At 42.9% G+C, this 18,785-nt stretch overlaps 1 protein-coding gene across 1 annotated transcript in view; it reads left to right on the top strand.

The window, feature by feature from the left end:
• Aoah (acyloxyacyl hydrolase) overlaps window positions 1-18,785 on the top strand; it is a 204,456-nt gene that overhangs the window by 105,206 nt on the left and 80,465 nt on the right. The window contains exons 10-11 of the mRNA XM_046460635.2: window positions 205-253; window positions 2,052-2,146. Of these exons, the coding sequence (XP_046316591.1) occupies window positions 205-253; window positions 2,052-2,146 (144 nt within the window). The remainder of the gene's footprint in view (window positions 1-204; window positions 254-2,051; window positions 2,147-18,785) is intronic.

The raw sequence follows: 18,785 nt of genomic DNA, 5'->3' as shown, positions 1-18,785 counted from the left end.
AAGTTATGCTTCACGTATGTACAATGTGTCAAAATATACTCTACTATCATGTATATGTAAAAAGACCAAAAATACATAAAAGACTTTAAAGGATTTTATTTATTGATTTGCTTTTTTACTTCTAACAGTCAGTTGGAAAGGATTTAGCGTATTTGTCTCATAATTTTTTTTAAAATTACTAATCTCATCATTTCTCTTTTAAAGGGTAAAGATCCCAAAGATGGAATTCCATATGAGAAGAAATTCTGTGAAGGTATGAATTGTAAAAGTCAGTGTGCTTATCACAACAGAATGTTGTTTTCTGGTCAAGTCAAAAAGAACTTACTCTAATTGTATTATATATAATTATATATTTAATTTTATTTGTTTTCATGACAAATCATAAAAAGACCTGAGAAAGAAATAGAAAAGAAAGCAGAGTCTAGAAAATGCCCAAAACTTAATTGTTTCATTACAAAATGTAATGATAATTTTAGAAGAGGCTTCAGGATGGATAACAGAGTCATGGAATTTTTCCCATGGGAAAAAAAAAAAATCTGGGATTTTTCCAAATAAGAAAACAAGGAGAGGCACCAACTGAAATGTTTCATCCTTGGGAAGTCCTTCTCAATGCACTACAAGTTCAGACACTATGACTTGCACTGATGGAACAAGTTCTTGTGTCCACTGGGCTAAAGATACACAGAAAGAAAAAGAAATCTGAATTACTCGAGGGGGCTGCCAAGCTCTAGCCTGCAGGGGCTTCCCAAAGCAACTGAGCAAAAGATCTGTACTCTAAGTGTCCAATGCCATAAATATCTGGGCCACCAGTACAGCTGGGAGAAAGCTCACCGCCCACACGACACCTGGAAACAGACCCTGAGGTCACATCACTGCATCTATTGAGCAGCGTTTTTCTCCCAACTTTCAGAAGCTTCTCACTCCCTCAGTCATTCACCCATTCATTCCACAGGTATTTCCTGGACAACTATTCCAGTGATGCACCAAGGGTTAGACTTGGCTCAGTGTTTCCATGGCAAAAAAAAAAAAACATAGCCTTTAGGCTCTCAGAGAAGCAGGAAAAAGGATAGGAAATGTAAAGGCCCATGACATATATATGCAACTTAGAAAAAATAAGCACTGTGGAAAAAAATAATTATAATAATAAAAATGCAGATCTAGATGAAACCCTAGACCTTCTAAAGTCACTGAGGGAAGCTCATGGATTCCCACATCCCATGCCCCTCTTCCCTTCCGGATATCCTGGCTATTTTCAATTCCCATCTGTATGACCAAATTGAAGTTTCCATGGACACTCAGACTAGGGATCCACCACTGTAAGACTGGGCCATCCTCTGGCTTCACTGGAAAGGTTTGGGGTGGAAAAGGAAATTTCCCTTTCTGCCACAGGGAGGCAACAATTGACTTTCCCAGCTTCTTACGGGATTCGGAAGAGTATATCCATAGATGACTGATTTGTGTGGATGGGCCACAGAATCAGATTAAGTGATTCTTACCTCCAGACACACAGGCTACATGGAGACCTTTCTATCTTCATCTCTCCATTAATCAGCCAGAATCATCCATCCAGTGCTTTTGTGTATATGGATTAAGGGCTTTAAGAGACCACAATATCTTTGAAAAAAAATCAAAATTGCTCCATGAGGTCATTAACTCTTAAAGTGAATTGTAACAGAAATTGGTGTATTTTCCAAGAAAGCCATCTCCAGGACCAAAATTTAGGGCATATTTCTGAATCCAGATAAAATTTTGATTCATTTATTCATCCATAATGCGCTCAGGATGTTGTAGACCAGTCAGTTTTATGCAGAGCTGAGAAACACACCTGCATCTGTATAGCTTAGCTCGCAGTTCCAATGGCCTAGAAATTTCATTCAGCTCCTAAATGCTGGGCCCCTCACACCCTCCGACACACAAAAAGCGGTAATGTATCACTGTTACGATGAGCTGTGCACAGAATAACACGAGGCTATCTGCTCTCATAACTACCCAAGCTGGAGCCTCCCAACCACTTGAGTGCATAAATAATGTAAATAAATTGTGCTGCCTAGGTTCACAGCCCAGGGGAATCATTTTGCTGGGAGACTCAGCTGGGGCTCATTTTCACATCCCTCCCGAATGGCTCGCAGCTTCGCAGATGTCTTTGGTAAGTAATTTTGGCAGTCATCATTCCGGATGCGCTGGCCTTTGTTTCTGTTTTCCCTTGCTCTCTCTAAATGTGATGCCAACTCCAAACAGGTGCAAATTTCCCTGATCAGCAAAATCTGCCATGAAAAGCATATCCACAACCATTTTAATTCTAGGCAAACGGAGGCAAAGGGTTTCTCCTACTCTCCAATTTCAGTCCAGCTGCTGCCAGAACCCTGAAGATGGCAGGTGGGAGACAAGAAGAAAAATGGCGAGTGCACAGAGAGGGCGCAGGCAGCTCCTCGCTTCTCATGGAGGTCAGAGGAGCAGGTTGGGGCTGCTCCAGCTTGGTTTCTGTCTGAGGAAGCAAGATGGGGCTGGGCGGAGCACACTGCTTGGCTCCTAATGGCCACCAGTGTGCTCTATCAAGGGCAGCAGGGGACAGACAAGCCTCCCATTCCTCCCTGAAGAGTAGTGGGATTGAGCTGGAAGATGTTCATGTGAAAAAATGAAGGCAGAATCACTAATAAGTTCAGACTCATGGAAGGAAAGGAAAGGGGAGGGAAGCCAACTTTCGTTGACTCTTATCAGGCATCTGGCACTAGGAGAGGGATTCATGCATGTTACTCAGATGATGAGCCTGTATATAGTCACCCCTCATATCAGCAGGTTCAGCATCTATAAATTCTACCAACTGCAGATAGAAAACATAGCTAGGCCCATTATGGCTGCATCTGTACTGAAGTCGTGCAGACTTTTTGTTATTATTCCCTAAACAACGTAGCATAACAACTGTTTACCGTGCATTTACATTGTGTTAGGTATTGTAATCTCGAGATGATTTGAAGTGCATCAGAAGATGTATCCAGGTCATATGAGGATCTATGCCATTTTACATAAGGCACTTGAGCATCCATGGATTTGGAGATCCAAGGGAGGTCATATCACCAATCCCCCAAAGATGCTGAGGAATGACTATACAGGGTAGAACTATGAAGGCAACTCTGTATGTCATCAGGTCATCATCAGAGAACACACCTAACACAGCATCAGGAGGGCCATTATCTTCCCCTTGAACTTTTCAAAGACCTGGGGAAATTATGTGGCAAAGCATGGGAGGGAACAGGAAAGAGCAGTCTGAATGCCACACACCCAAGCAGGGGGTGCAGCAGTAGCAGATGGATCATCTGCAGCTTCAGCTACCTGAGGCTAACAGTTGTCACAGGGGACTGCACCAAAACCTGTGCTCAGGGCCAGCTACACAATTGGCAGGGCCCAATGAATATTAAAAATGCAGGTGCCCTTGTTCAAAAAGCAAGGGAGAAGTTCCATTAAAGGTGCCAAACATAAAGCTTTTTGCTTCCTTCAGCAGTCTCCTCTCACCTTGTCAAGGTGTTTTTCTCTTTGCCATTTGATGTCATTCTAAAAAAAAAATTAAAAATTTAAATAACCCACAGGAAGATTATGTTCATCTTTATATTGGATAGTTCCAATCTTACATGGAACTATAAGGGCACTGAACTCATAAGTGGAATCACCGAAATTCCACTACTCTTATTTAGTAGCTTGTCCCTAGAGGTTGCTTTGAGCTACCCAGAAGAGAGAAGGTAATGCTGGAAGGAGAAATGGAGGCTTCCTTGAGGTGCAGAGTCACTAGACTAAATATTCCCTCCAAACAGGGGCTACTTGGGGCAAGTGCCAACCTTCACAGGCACTGGGGTTCCCACCCTGAGACAATAAGGCTGGAGGGCTGTTGAGGTCCTCTTGCCAGTGCTCAGTGGGTCTGCAGTCCAACCAGGAACCTCCCTTGCCCAGGGCCCACCCGCCAGCCCAGAGCAGAAGGATGATTCCCAGGGTCTTCTGTCATACTTGGATAGGGCTGGAGCTCACCTCCCCTCCCCACTAAGTACCAGCACTGCCAGCTGGGGCATTGGACAATTGCTTCCATGCTCAACCCCAATCTTTACCTGTCTGTGCCCAGGTTCTCACAGGGGGCAGAGGGCAGGGAATACAAGCCTCCCTCACTGACATCCCCTAGCTGACACTGGGCCAGAAGGCACAGCAGCCAAGTACCCATCCCTGGGAGGTGGCTGGAGGCAGGATCTGGTGGGTCTCAGTCTCCAACTCCCTCCTTCATACAGGTTCTGTTATCCTGTTGGACCTCACTCACATAACACAAGTTCAAATAAAAGTTGTCTTGTTTTTGTTTTTTAAGGGGCTGGGGATTGAACAGAGGGTCTCACATGTTAGGCAAGTGCTCTATCACAGAACTACATCCCCAGCCCCTACAAAGGCTCTTAAGAAGTTCAGAATGGTGGTTATAATTCTGGTTAAAATGTCCTAGACTAGAAAAGTACAGTGGGAAGCAAAAAAATAGACAACCTCAGAAGCCATGAATGGACACACATCCCTCACACACTTCCCATCCTGTGTCCTTTATCACCATTGCTGAAGAGACCACTGTTAGTCAGATTTCCATCACTTTAATGACATACCTGAGATAATTAACATAAAAAGAGAAAAGGGTTGTTTGGGCTCACATTTTTGGAGGTTCCAATTTATGATCTATTGGCCCTGCTTCTTTGGGCCCACAGTGAGGCAGCACATCATAGCAGGAGTAAAGCAAAAGCACTCACCTCATGATCAAGAAGCAGAGGAGAGAAAGAACAGGTATCATGGTACCACGGTCCCCTTTGGAGGCACACTCCCAATAACCTAAGGTCCTCCAATTAGGTCTCACCTCTTGAAGTTCCCACCACATCCCAACATCACCAAGCTGGGACCTGGGGTGAAACCTGGTGTGTTCCCTGGCATCCTTGCATCTGGAGAGGGCTGCCTGAACTTCATCCCCAACTTCAGATCTTCCCACAGAGTCTAAAACAACCTTTGGAGAGTATGAAACAGTCTATCCCCCCTAAGAAACTTCTGATGCTTCTGGTCCCTCTAAATGACACTCCCCAAGCCCCAACCATTATGATGGGCACATAATTAATTTATTGTCCAAACTGGGCTGTTTGATAGGAGAGACACCACTACTAACTAATACCAGGAAAACCTGGGCTGGCCAAACAAATCTGAATGTACAGCTACCCCCACTGACAGTCTGAGAGCTGTGTGCCAAGCTGACTCCACAATCAGGAGCGGTATCCAGAGAGGAGGTCCCAGCCCCTAACATACCTGTATGTATAATCACTTGGATTCTGAGTCCAGCTTGGGTTCAAATCCTGGCTTAGCCACTTATATTTACTTATTGACTCTGAGCCTTCATTTCCTTGTCTGTAAGATATATATAATGATGGCTAACTTCTCAGACATCTAGGATAGTTTTTATGACAGGATGTTAAAAACTGAAATATTTCTTTCTACGTCCGTTTTATCCAAGGCCACCAAAATGTAGGACCAACTATTCCTACCTTCCCTCCATCTAATTTCTTCCAAGAGAAATTTTTAGAGCACCTCTAAAATACTAGCACCTGCAAAAGAAGGAGTGAAACCAGGTCTGTAGCCTGTTGCCTAACTCCTTCCTCAAGGGCCCACCAGGGTTGAGGCTAGGGACAGCTAGTTTTAGGATGGCAGTGGGGCCCTGCTCTCCCCAAGGGGGAAGATGCAGATACCTCCCCCCACCCCACCCACTATAAGGAAGTCACCCAGAGACCTGGATGGGGTCACCAGAGCCTGCAGCCAAGAGGGCTGATGTGTGACACCCTGTGAGGAATGGAAAGGCAGTGACAGAAGCAACAGAGCAGAAAGAGTGCCCTGGGCAAGGAAAAGGACCACATGAAAGGAAGGGGACAGTCCAGAGAGGACAGCCTGAAGGACAAGGTGACCTCACAGGGCTTGGCCTTCAACTGACCAGGGATGAAACAGCAGACTAAAGTGACTGAGGGGGGTGTGGGGAAGGCACCAACTCCACCAGGGGAGCCTTTGTCGTGAGCCCTAGGACAGCCCACACTACAGAGAACCAGATCCAGTCATCTTCCCAGACAGAGGCACTCACCCCAATGGACCTCTTCTCCCTCCACCACCATCCCCAGGGGTCAGAAGTCTCGGCCAGTAACTGCAAAGAAAGGCTGGCCAAGTGGACCACACTCCCCTTCCTGAGCACAGCTATCCAGCCTCAAGCTGGGGATGGGCTGGGAAAAAGGAATTTTACTTAAAATTATGAGGACCAGACTACCTGAACCAGATGTTTTTATTTTCTGAAATGAAATTTAACACAACCAGAGAAATGCATGTTATCTGAAAATGAGCACACGCCTAATCAGGCTGACCGGGACTTCTTCCAGGGGCAGGGGATGATCGAACACTGCAGTCTGAGTGGGCAGTGGGGAAAGAACAGAATCACCCTCTCACTGTGCCCTTGGTTGAATCTGCCAGACCCCAAGCACCAGCAAGATCACAGAGGCCCAACAACCGCTCATGCTCTTCTCTCTGCTGGTTCTGACCATTCTCGGTAGTACTGTAGGCAGGGTCTCCCTTCATAAAGGTCTAGCAGCTGATGCCCAGACCTGGGCACAGTGTGTAGTCTGACTGATGAGGGCACCCAGGTCAAATGCTGCTGGGACCACAGAAGACACCAGGAGGCTGAGCTGGGAGGGGCAAAGGAAGACAGGAAATAGTCCCTCCCCGCCTCCCCCTTTCCCATCTCCCTCCTGGGCTTTCCACTGGCAGGTGCATCCCACAGACGGTTTGGGAAGTGTAGTTGGCAGGGTCCACTCAGTATCGCTGAGCAGAGCTGCAGGCTTGGAGCTAAGGGGTGATTGCTTACCCACCATGAGCTGCTGGAACCCTTTTGGATGAAGCCTAGAGGCTGTGAGTGTCACCCCAGGGTGTGGGAAAGGAGGGAGGCAGAGTGGGTTGAAGAGTCACCAAGCACTTTAGGTGGCCAAAGGCTGGAGGGAGTGCCCTGGAGACAGCAGTCACAGGGCAGCCTGTGGTCTGTGGGCATCTGAGGCCTGGCTGATTGTCCTCAATTCATCAGTCCAATTACAGCCTCCTTTCTACATCACCTTATTCCCCTGGGACCTGCCTCACCCCAAATTGGCCACTGTTTACCAAAACCCAGAACCTTTAGGAAACCTTTCCAAACAGACCAAAAGAGCACAATCAACCAAAGCCATCTTTTTAAATGAGGCCCTGTGACCTTGCCCTGACTTCTTCTACAGGATAGAGGTTCTACATATGCATTCTATAGTCCAAGCAGTGAGACTAGGAAGGACCCACCCCTGCATGTAATCTCTCCATAAGTTTGTATCCACACCATAAAGAACTCTAAGGTGATTGACTTCCTATTCCAAGGCAAACATTTAGGCTATGTGGTCTTAACTGGGGTCTGTCAGTGGGGAAGCATATAACAAATTGAGACCCTTCAGGATAATTAAATGTGTTTGATAGTATTTCTTTGCTGCCCAAACAACCTGATCATGCTGTCTGGAAGGGACAGGAAACACTAAGGAAAAACAAGTATTCATCACAGGCCAGCTCACCCAGTGCAAAACTCCCCAACATCTTCACAAAGAAATGAGCCCCTCACCCCATCCCAACCATATCCACTGAAAAGGAATCCATCATCATGGATCATCTTTCCCCAGCAGCCCCTTCTGTCCTGCTCCTGCCATCTTCTAGTTAAGCAGTGTGGCACCCAAGAGGCCTATTTACAGCTAATTAGATTAGGAGCTTCTTCATCTGGAAAGATATTTGTAGTTCAAGAAAGAGAGTATGAAGGGTCACTCTCACCGTTCCACAGAAACCAAGGGTTCTGAGCCTCACTCTGCTAAGGGACAGAAAGATGTTCCTGTCCCCCACCTCCTTCGCTTCTCTCCAAACATCTAAACCTCAGGAGTCAGGTTCAAATGGAACTCCATGGAAGACTCCAACTTAGAAAGGTCTCAAAGAAAAGCCAAGAGTAAATCATGCTGCTCCTCTCCCCCACCGACCCCACTTCAAAGGAGAAACAGTCGCTGCTTGAATTGCTTTGTTGGAAAGAAGGGGAGGTGGAGAGATCGTGGAGGACAGCAGCGGATGCTGCCCTCCTACCTCTTCCCCCATCTGTTCGAGAATGATTTCCAAATATTAAATGCTGCATTTCACTGAACCGGAATTGCATGATGGGTTGGGGAAGGAGGTGGAGGGAGAGAAGCGATTCTGAAATACAATTTCCCAAATGTTTATTTTTCTCCTGAAGACTGTTGCCTGTCCTATTATAAAATCTTCGCACGACCCCTGGCAGGCTGTTGTCTGTAGGGTAAGTAGGCACAGATTGAATTTCGTGCTGTGTCAAGGACAAAATGAATCCTTAATCTGGCAGCAGAAAATGCATATTCACCTGAGAGCAAAGCAGCTCTCCTCTTTCAAGCCCCTACACTTCATTCCTTTTTGAGATGATTCTATCAGGTTGGGCTACTCTTTATTACCCACAAACAGGCAAGATCAGAGCTATAATCTACTCTCACTAACCCACCTTGCTTCCCACTCTCTGGATTTATCAGGGCACTTAAATTTTCCACTAAGCATAAAGGCAGACTTTCATGGAGTGCCTAAAATATGGAAATTATATCTGTGTTAACTCCAAAAATATTTAAGCATTAGAGTACTTCTTATTATTTTTTTTCAAGATGAGGAAAGTCTATTGTTTAGTAAAACTAGACAAAATTACATTTTCTGCTCCTTGGACACTTCACAGGCTAGCAGGCTAAAGATGCTACGTGGTGAGAAGAGAAACCTCCATCCTGATTGCTTCTCATTTATTGTCAGGAAAAGGAAATTATGTCCACACTGCTGAATTCTTTTCTCCCACAGTCGTCAGGCCACCAGAGACAGAACGTTCTTCTGTTCTCTTTCCCTGTTCACGAACACAGGCGAGACAGGCTGTTCCTGAGCTCTGATCATTCTAACACCCTTCTCAACAAGCTCAAGGTGAGAGTCTGGGTCTCCCAGGTGCCAGTAAAGTGGGGTGCAATTCCAAGTTCATTCTTCTGAAAGCATCCATCATTTTAGCCCTCGCTGTCTTTGAAGATAATTAAAAAGCCAAATACCCGTTGTTATGAAAAACTACAAGACGAAATTATTTTAAGCCCCATACTTCTGAAAGGCATTTCTAATTACCCAGCCTACATGCCTGCCCTCCCAGCAGTTTAGATGGAGATTTCCGCATAGTTAGGCAGGGAGAGTCTGTCCACACCTGTGCTGGAACAACTGGAGGATAATCTTTTGCCCTCTGGTTAATCATATCTATCATTTTGCTTCACTCTTTCCCATGTTAGGCCATAAAATGGGTCACATGGAACTAACTCATCACCGGGTAAACACTTAGAATCTCAAGTCTATCGGGATATAGAAAGAGAAAATATATTGGCATTTTAAAATAATTTTGGATAGTTAGGATTGATTGCTGTACTCCTGTCATTCATTAGTTTTTTTCAACTAATTCCTCCTGTGCTACTTCTTAGGGGGTTGTGGAAGGTGGATAAGAGCTGTAGTCAAGACTGGCCTCTCCATGATTTCCTGGGGAGTTATTACGGAGGCAATAGGTAGGGGTTAGTCAGAGGGATGGGCTAGACCATAATTCCTAGAGGAAAATCAAGAGGAGCATGTATGAAGTACAAGGTCCAAAGACTCTAGGGGCAGAAATTTAGGACAGCATTCCCATGCCAAGAATTCAAATCCTAATAGATAAAGAGCTCAAAATAAAAGAGATCAGGAAGTAGCGAAGAGGTCATGATCTTGTGTTGGTAACATGTATTTGAGAGCCAGGAAGAATGACTAGATGAATCAGGCTTTTTGAGTCAGCCCTTCTCAAAAAGACTAGTGATTAGTCAGGCAGGGTAAAGGCTCAGCTACCATAACAAAGAGTCCAAAATTCAGTGACTGAAAATGTCCTGGATCTAAAGTGGCTGCTCCTGGTCCTGCCATTTCCCACCTGAAGTAAGAAAAAGGACCAACTAAAGACATACTTCTCTGGGGAGAACTTGGCACAGAAGTGGCAAAGACCTACCTATATATCTCTCCCAGATTTCTCTCTCTCTCTCTCTCTCTCTCTCTCTCTCTCTCTCTCTCTCTCTCCCCCACCCCCCCCCACTCCATTATCTAGTCACATGGCCACACCAGGCTGTATCAGAGACTGAGATCAGTCCCTCACTAGGAAGCCACATGCCCAACAACCACAACTCTATTATTGGATAGAGAACATAGATAAGAATGGACAACCGGGGCTTTCATGATCAAAGTTTCTAGCCTCAAGGAACTTCAAGTCTAGTTGAGAATATAAATAAGCAAATTAATAATAATAATAATAATAATTCAAAGCAAATATTAGCAGGTCTTTACCAAATGTATTTAGCATTATCTCATTTTAATACATGTTATAGCCTGAATGTTGGTGTCCCCGCAAACTCATATTTGGAAGCTATTAACCAATGCTGACAGTCTAAAGGGGTGGGGATCTTTGAGAAGTGATCAACTCATCAGTTTCCACCCTCATGAAAAGAATTAGTGCTCTTATAAAAGAGATTCCAGAAAACTCTCTTGCCTTGTTGCCATGAGAGGATCCAATAATAAAGTATTACTTATGAAGCAAACAGGGAACCCCCACCCCACCAGACACTGAATCTCCTGCTGTCTTGATGTTGAACTTCCTGGCTTCCAGAAGAGTAAGCAATAAGCTTCTGTTGTTTATAAGTTACCCAGTCTAAGGCATTTTGTTATATCAGCCCAAGCAAAGATAATACTAAAAAGTCCCTATTATGTTGTAAATTTTATAAAGAAACTGAGACTTGGAAAGAGGGGCTACCCTATCCGAGGTAATAGAGTTAAACATGGAACCCAAATATAAACTGAGTCTGTGGGACCTAGAACAGTGGTCAGAAACTCTGACCCTGGCTTCTGTCCACCAATTTTTTTTTCAAGTAAGTTTTATTTGAATGCAGCCATATTTATTTATTTTGTATTGTCTATGGCCCCTTTCACATTACAACATCAGAACTGAGTAGCCACAACAGAGACCAAATGGGCTTGCAAAGCCTAAAAAATAAATTAGCTGCCATTTCCAGAAAAAGCCGGCCAACTCTGTCCTAAAGCCAGCAGATAAGGCGCAGTTAGCTAAACATGCACAGGTGGAGAAGGGACGTGAAAGAGGAACCTAACAGAGGAAAGCGGGTGCTCAAGGAAGAACCCAAGAGGGAAGTTAGGATTTAGTTAGCTCTTGACTCATGCGTACCAACTGGCCAATAAAAACAAGGACTAGAAGTCTGAAGGGGCAGTGGTAGGTTCAGGGGATCACAGGTGGTGGAGTAGTGGAGGAGAGAGAGATGGAGGAGAGGCTGGAGAAGTGGGGGTGTCCCGTGGGAGATGACAGTGCATAGCTACAGTAACCCGTAGACCAGCATTTCCTAAACTTGGACAGAATCTAGGGCCCCACCACAAACCAACTGAGTCAGTCTCTGTAGTTTAAAGAAGCTCTCCATGAGACTCCAGGGGACACAGAGAAGAGTGAGGAGGCGGGGCCAGAGGTTGTTGCAATGACCCAAGGCCACTATAAGTGTACATCCAGGAGGGTATGGCAGCAAGGTTTCATGTGACAGCCTCTCAATATAAGATAAAGAGAAGGAGAAGAAGAAAATGAAATAATTCCTTATGACCCAGACAGTGGGGAGTGAGCATGGGCTTGGTTATCAGGTGATCCCAGTGAGGTCTCCTCCCCACTCACCTCTGTAACTTGACTGTGAACTTGGGTTTCATCTGGTATCAAATTCCAGACATCGTTTCCCAGAAAAGAGAAACTACCCACACCCCCAAACAAATCACAGCCTGACTGCTTTAGAAACAATCAAACCTTTAAGTAACCAAATATCATGGGAAGAGTCAACACTGAGGATATTCACCTTTCCTTGCTCATTTGTGGCCCTTGGAGGAATTTTTTTTTTTTTTTCTATTTGAGAAATTTGTTTCACTGGCCCCATGAAAAAATTGACTTGTGATTATCTTTGTGTTTGAAACTCTTGTTTTCTTTCTTTTATGAGTCTGTATACAGTTCTCCAACCACGCTGGGAAATAAGTGACGGAAGGAATGGAAATCGGTAGAAAGAGTCCCAACTGCACAGCATGTACTCATTTGGTATGAGGCAGTTAGATAAATGCATCCCTTGACTCATTCCTTCAATAAATAAATCATAGGTTTTGAGCTTAAGTAATAAATAATAGAAGAGGGGAAAGGGAGAAACTAAGAGAAGCTGACAATGTTTAAAAAAAAAAAAAAGGTATATGAAAGCAAGATGATGAAAGGTTGAGTTTTTGCCAGCCATTCTGTCTGTATTTACTGGCCGTATTTTACTAGAATTCTTTATTTGACTATTTCTTCATTGCTCTTAAGTTTGTGGACTGGCGTAGGGTTAAAAATTAGATGCTATACCTTTTCCCTGAAAATTACTTATTTGGCTGAAGTTGAAGTTTAAATGTACATCAAATGGGCATAATAACAGACGCTGAGTTTGTTGTATGCTTGTATGTAGCATGTTTTCAGCTGCTAAATTTAGGATGATTTGTTATGTGTAAGTAGATAGCTGATGTGCGTGGTATTTGTTGGTCTTCTTTGGACATAATAGGATGACTTCAGTCTTGAAGTTTTCGTATGTGGTATTACAATGTTTGAGCTACTTTCCCCCTACTGCTCTTTGCCTGGCTCCCTCTTACTAAGACAGGACTCACTGTCTTAGTATGTTCTGGCTGCTGTAACAAAAATCTTAAGACTAGGTAAGTTATGAACAACATAAATATATTACTCACAATTATGAATGCTGGAAAGTCCAAGATCAAGACACAAATGACTTAGTGCCTGGTGAGGTTTTGTCTCTGATTCAAAGATGACACTTTCTAGCTGTGTCCCCATAAGGTAGAGGATAAAAGGGAGTTTGCCAGAATCTAAGTCTCAACTCTCATTCATGAGGATGAAAGCCCTAGTGTCTTAATCATGTCCCAAATACCACACCTCTTAGCATTCCCAGCATTGAGTACTAACCTTTAACATATGAATTTTGAGGGGGCACAGACCTTCTGACATTAGACAGTACTTTTTCCAAAATCTCTTTCCCAATCTCCATATGTAACTTAAGTGTCCCTTCCATGTACTGCCACAGCACCCTGGGGTTCCCTATTAATACTATAAACAGCCAACTTTTATTGAGCATTTACAATCTAAACTTTGTACATGAATTATCTTTTCTAATTCTTTCACCCAACCAATGAGATAAGTTTCATTACTAATTCACTTTTGTGGGTAATAAAATTGAGGCATAGAGGGGTTAAGGAATGCCTTCAAGGCCACTTGGTTGGGATTGTTCATTATCTGTGCCTCTTTATACTGTGAGTTCTATGAAAAAGAAGCCCACAGCTGCCTGATACAATATTCGAGATATTCAACAGAGGTGCCCAGTGCAGACTAATCCTTTTTGTCCTCAGGGTATTTCTCTCTCCCTGTGTGTGTACACACCCCCATGCATGCATGTGTAAGTTGTAATTTATAAGGCCACAGAAATCTTCCCTCAATGTGAGATTCATCTCATACACATGGAATTATAAAGTTTACAACTCAAACTCACAGAGTTAAATTGCTTTCTTGAAGTTGTCTGTTGCAAAGCATTAGTTTATAAGAGCTGTGCTGCCTAATCTAGTTAGGCCTGAGATTGCACTGGCAGACTCCAGATGCTCTATTCTCTCTCTGTTCTCCTGAACTTCATCTGCAGTCCTATGGAAGGCAGAGCTCCAGGGTGGCAGAGTGCAGCCCTCAGGGACTGCCTTTCCCAGTGCATGTAAGGCCCAAAGGGGCCCTGGCATTCTGAGTGATGTGTGAGTATGTAGGGTTACATAAAGCCTCCGTTTTTATCCTCCATATATTCATTCTGCTCTCTTTATAGATGATATTGCGCTTCCATAAAAGAGAAACAGAGAAGGAAAAGACGGGGGCAACTCTTAGGTTACTTGCAGATTTCTGAACTTCTTACCCAAGGTAGTATCTAGGAGACCATTCCCTAAATAGGCAATCAGAAATCTCATTTTCAACAACTAGCAAACCCAGCTTGGCCAATTTGTGACTTCTTGGGATTTGTCAGTTGGAGAGGAAAGCAAAAACCAGATATATAAAAATGGGCTACTAAAAGTTGAAGGCTATCCCAAGCTGTCCCTTTCCTAGTTCCATCAGAACTGGGTTCAAATCCCAGCCCCATTACTTACAGCTCTGTGATCTTAGAAGTCAACCAAACTCCCTCTCAGTTCTATTCAGCAGAGCTTTTCTAGGCCCTACACTGCTCTGGTCAACAGAGTCTTCCACCAATGTAAAGTACAGAAATCCTCTTCAGGCCAGATCCAGCAACCAGAGGTGCCCATGATAAACAGGGCTCTCCCCATAGCTCTCATTGAATTAGGGCTTGGTCATTTAATTTACTGCCCTTTCTTAAGTGAAGGTGATTGTTATTTTTGCAGAAATAATATCCAGCATCTGATAAATGATGACTACTCAAAAAGTGCTTTCAGAAGGCAGAGAAAGAGGAAGAAAAATCTTTGCTTCAGAGTTGTGTTATAAAGTTATACAATTTGTGCAAGTTTCCTGTCTCAGTGCTTGGAACATAAGGGGAACTCGATATTGATTCTCCATCCTCTCACACTTCAAATGTAAAAGTAACCTAGGAAATAGCACTTTGAAGTATCACAAATGGGTACAAATTTATTTGTAGGATTTATTACTGTAGCAAAGCCTAAAGAAATAGACCTGGGCAGGAAAGTTTATGTGAAGGTCAAGGAGAGTCCTTAAAGTTTCAGACTTTGATGTTTGTATAAGAAAAGGCACTATATGAGATAGCTGGGTCAAATGGTGGTTCCATTTCAAGTTTTCTAAGGAATCTCCATACTGCTTTCCAGAGGGGTTGCACCAATTTGCAATCCCACCAGCAATGTATGATTATGCCTTTCTCCCCACATTCTCACCAACATTTACTATTGTCTGTATTCTTGACAACTGTCATTCTGACTGGAGTTAGATGAAATCTTAGAGTAGTTTTGATTTGCATTCTCTAATTACTAGAGATGTTGAACATTTTTTCATATATTTGTTGATCAAATATGTATCTTCTTCTGAGAAGTGTCTTTTCAGCTCCTTAGCCAATTTATTGATTGGGTTGTTTGTTTCTTTGGTGTTTTTTGAGTTCTTTATATATCCTAGAGATTAGTGCTATCTAATGTGTGTGCATGGAAAAAATTTGCTCCCAGGATGTAGGCTCTCTCTTCACCTCATTGATTGTTTCTTTTGCTGAGAAGAAGCTTTTTAGTTTGAGCCCATCCCATTTATTAATTCTTGATTTTATTTCTTGCGCTATAGAGTCTTGTTAAGGAGGTCAGGGCCTAATCCGACTTAATGAAGATTTGGGCCTATTTTTTCCTCTATTAGGCACAGGGTCTCTAGAGTAATTCCTAGGTCCTTAATCCACTTTGAGTTGAGTTTTGTGTGTGGTGAGAGATAGCTAAACTGTGGAAGCAACCTTGATGCCCTTCAATAGATGAATGTATAAAGAACCTGTGGTATATATACACAATGGAATATTACTCATCATTAAAAGAGAATAAAATTATGGCATTTGCAGGTAAATGGATGGTGTTGGATAATATCATGCTAAACGAAGTAAGCCAATCCCAAAAAACTAAAGGCCAAATGTTCTCTTTGAGATAAGTGGATGCTGATCCATAACGGGGAGGGGGAAGGCATAGGAAAAGTGGAGGAACTTTGGGGCAAAGAAGAGGAAGAGGAGGGACGGTGTATGGGGGCAGGAAAGATGGTGGAATGAGATGGACATTATTTCCCTAGGTACATGTATGACTGCACATATGGTATGACTCTACATTGTGTACAACCATAGAAATGTAAAGTTGTGCTGCAGTTGTGTACAATGAATCAAAATGCATTCTGCTGTCATGAATATTGATTTAAAAAAAAAAGAAAAGAAAAGGCGCTAAGAAAATAAACATTAAAAAGGAAGAAAAGGCACTAAGCTAGTGAAATGCAGATGGGTGGGTGGAAAGAGGACCTGAGCAGGCAGGCCATGAGGTGACACTTTAGCGGGACTGTGGAACTGAAAGGTATGAAACAGCAATTAAGTCTCACATGCACCACCTGCAGGACAGTGAAGGAGTCGCACAGCAGCAGAACTGCAACATCTGTGGTCCCAACACCAAACAGCCTTTGCCTCTAATTCCCCAGCCCTGAGACTCGCAGAATTATCCAAACACCAATCCAAAAGCTATTTTATTCTTTTGGCAAAATTAACGTTCTTTGGGAGTTTAATTCCTGGGAAATAAATAAAAATTACTTATTTAACTGAGGATGATTCTTTTCATATCTTTTTTCAACAGCAGTTACCAGCACATTCCTCCAAATGACTTTATACTGTTTGGAAATAATCAATTCAGATCTAACCCAGTTAAGTGTATTAGAGAAGGGAATACACTGTGCAAATTTTCCTTAGCATTTCTGGACAGGGAGGGCCCAAATGTAAACAGTGAAATAAAACCACCAAGAATCTTCCCTTTTTCATTGGAAGATGGGCACAATCCAGTGACTGTGTGATTGATGCCATTACTCTTTCTCTCACCTAACATCAGTTGCTTGTTGAAGCAATGGCTTAACATATTCAAATTCCAAACTATTTTATTTACTAGATATTAATTAAAACACGAGAATGAGCCAGGGGATGACACAGCAAGAAGGCTCTAACTAGATGTGGGCCCCTCAAACTTGGACTTTGCAGCCATGGGACTGAAAAATAAATCTGTTTTCTGAGAGAGAGAAAGAGAGAGAAAGACACAGTGGATTTTTCTCAATGCATGGAAATACATACACACATACACAGAGCAATATTAAAGGAAAATATTACACAAAATAGCGTATATGTGCTGATGGTAACATAAAAACACATTTATGACATTGATAAAAGTGGAAAAATTGGGAGCAATTCAATAGTTGACCTCACCCTCTTTGGGTTGCTTAGGCTCTTTAAGCTTGGAAGATTTTTCTAGGTAAATATTAAATCTTTCCACATATGTACATTTAAGATGAGTTCCTAAGAACATGAATGCTCAAGAGCAATAAGTAGGAGTTGATCAGGGAAGTCTTAATTTGCATTTTTCCTGCCTTAAATGCCTGAAATATCTTGGGTATAATGTTGCGTGAATAAGGCTTTTAGTGTTTAATGTGACTTAAACATTCTTTTCTTTTTCTTTTTTAATATTTATTCATTTATCTATTTATTTGGTTAGGCTCTAAAAACATTTGCTATTAGTGGCTGTTACTTTTCATTATTATCTACTGATTTTACTAACAAAGAAAAAATATATCAAGGCTGCCATTGGTCTGCTCAAATCTTTTCTGTTATCTGATCATAAACTATACTACACTTAAACAGGGGACAATCCTTTTGGAAAGGAACACCAGGTGCTCCATCTTAACCTCAATCCTTTTCATAGTACAGGGCTTCTGACTTGTCAATCCATTGCTGACTACGTCTTTTGATTTTCCCAACAGTGCTGTTGAAGTAAATAAGGTAATATTCCTCTAGTCATCAGAGATACTAAGACAAAGAATACTGATAAAGCTACCTCTCCCCTGATATGCACAGTTAGAAACACTAAAACCTCACCATGACACTGTAAGAAGTCTAAGACATTCAATCAGGAAAACACAGCTTTGCCTTATTTTGAAGTTAATCAAATCAGCAGGATAAACCTATCCAGCTGGCCTGCTCAGGCCTTCCAGGGCTACAGCTGCAGAATGCAAACTCACCCCAGGCCCAGCTGCGATTCAGCACCAGCCGCTGTCCAGTACAGTTTAAATCTTACCCCAGGGATGCTTCCAGCACTGACTGAGAATTCCCAGATCGTAGCGAGGCTTTCAGGAATCTCCCAGCTAGTTAAGATCCATTTCCTTCAGAGGGATTGAGTTGAGAAAACACTGGAGGCAATTTCAAAGACAGTTACCTGCCATTTCCTCACTTTCCCTACCCCTCAATATCTTCTCTCCCCCAACGGAGAAAAGAACTTTATCACTCTCCTGACTGAGAATGGGAGCTGCATGGAGAATAGAGCCCATGTCCAATGTCACTGTGTCCTAATTATGAGTTTTACTGTATTTAAAGAGTCCAACATGGAGAACAGATCTGATTCCTTTCCCTACTTTACTGGCACATTTCAGAACTACCACAAATATCACTAATATTTCAGGCTACAGAGGAAATTAGACATGCCTCCCTATGCCAGCAGAGTTCTTATCTATCCTCCTCCTGTAGAAGGGAGAACAATCCCATCCAGATTCAGAACCCTAGTTCCATGTCTGGTTTCCAAATCTTTAGGCACCAATCACTGTGCAGACAACAGAGAAGGAGGTAAAAGAGTGGGGTGGGGAAGGAGTGTATTGTTCTCTTAACTTTTAACATGTTTTACAGGTTACTGGCTGACCTGATACAGCTCATAAATTCTGCCTACACCTCGCAATCCTCTTGCTTACTCACTATCTCTGCCTAACACAGCTTATAAGTTTTATCCATTCTATTTGTTTTTCTTGTCTTCTGTAGCAGAATTGAATATTCTTTATTCCTACAGCAAACACACACTGTAAGCAGAAAGAT

This window comes from Marmota monax, unplaced genomic scaffold (genome assembly GCF_021218885.2).
Source record: "Marmota monax isolate L192 unplaced genomic scaffold, Marmota_monax_Labrador192_F-V1.1 WCK01_AAM20220418_F8-fsc00107, whole genome shotgun sequence".
Classification (NCBI taxonomy): domain Eukaryota; kingdom Metazoa; phylum Chordata; class Mammalia; order Rodentia; family Sciuridae; genus Marmota; species Marmota monax.
Note: the sequence above shows the minus strand (reverse complement) of the source record. Positions and strands in the feature narration are given on the sequence as shown.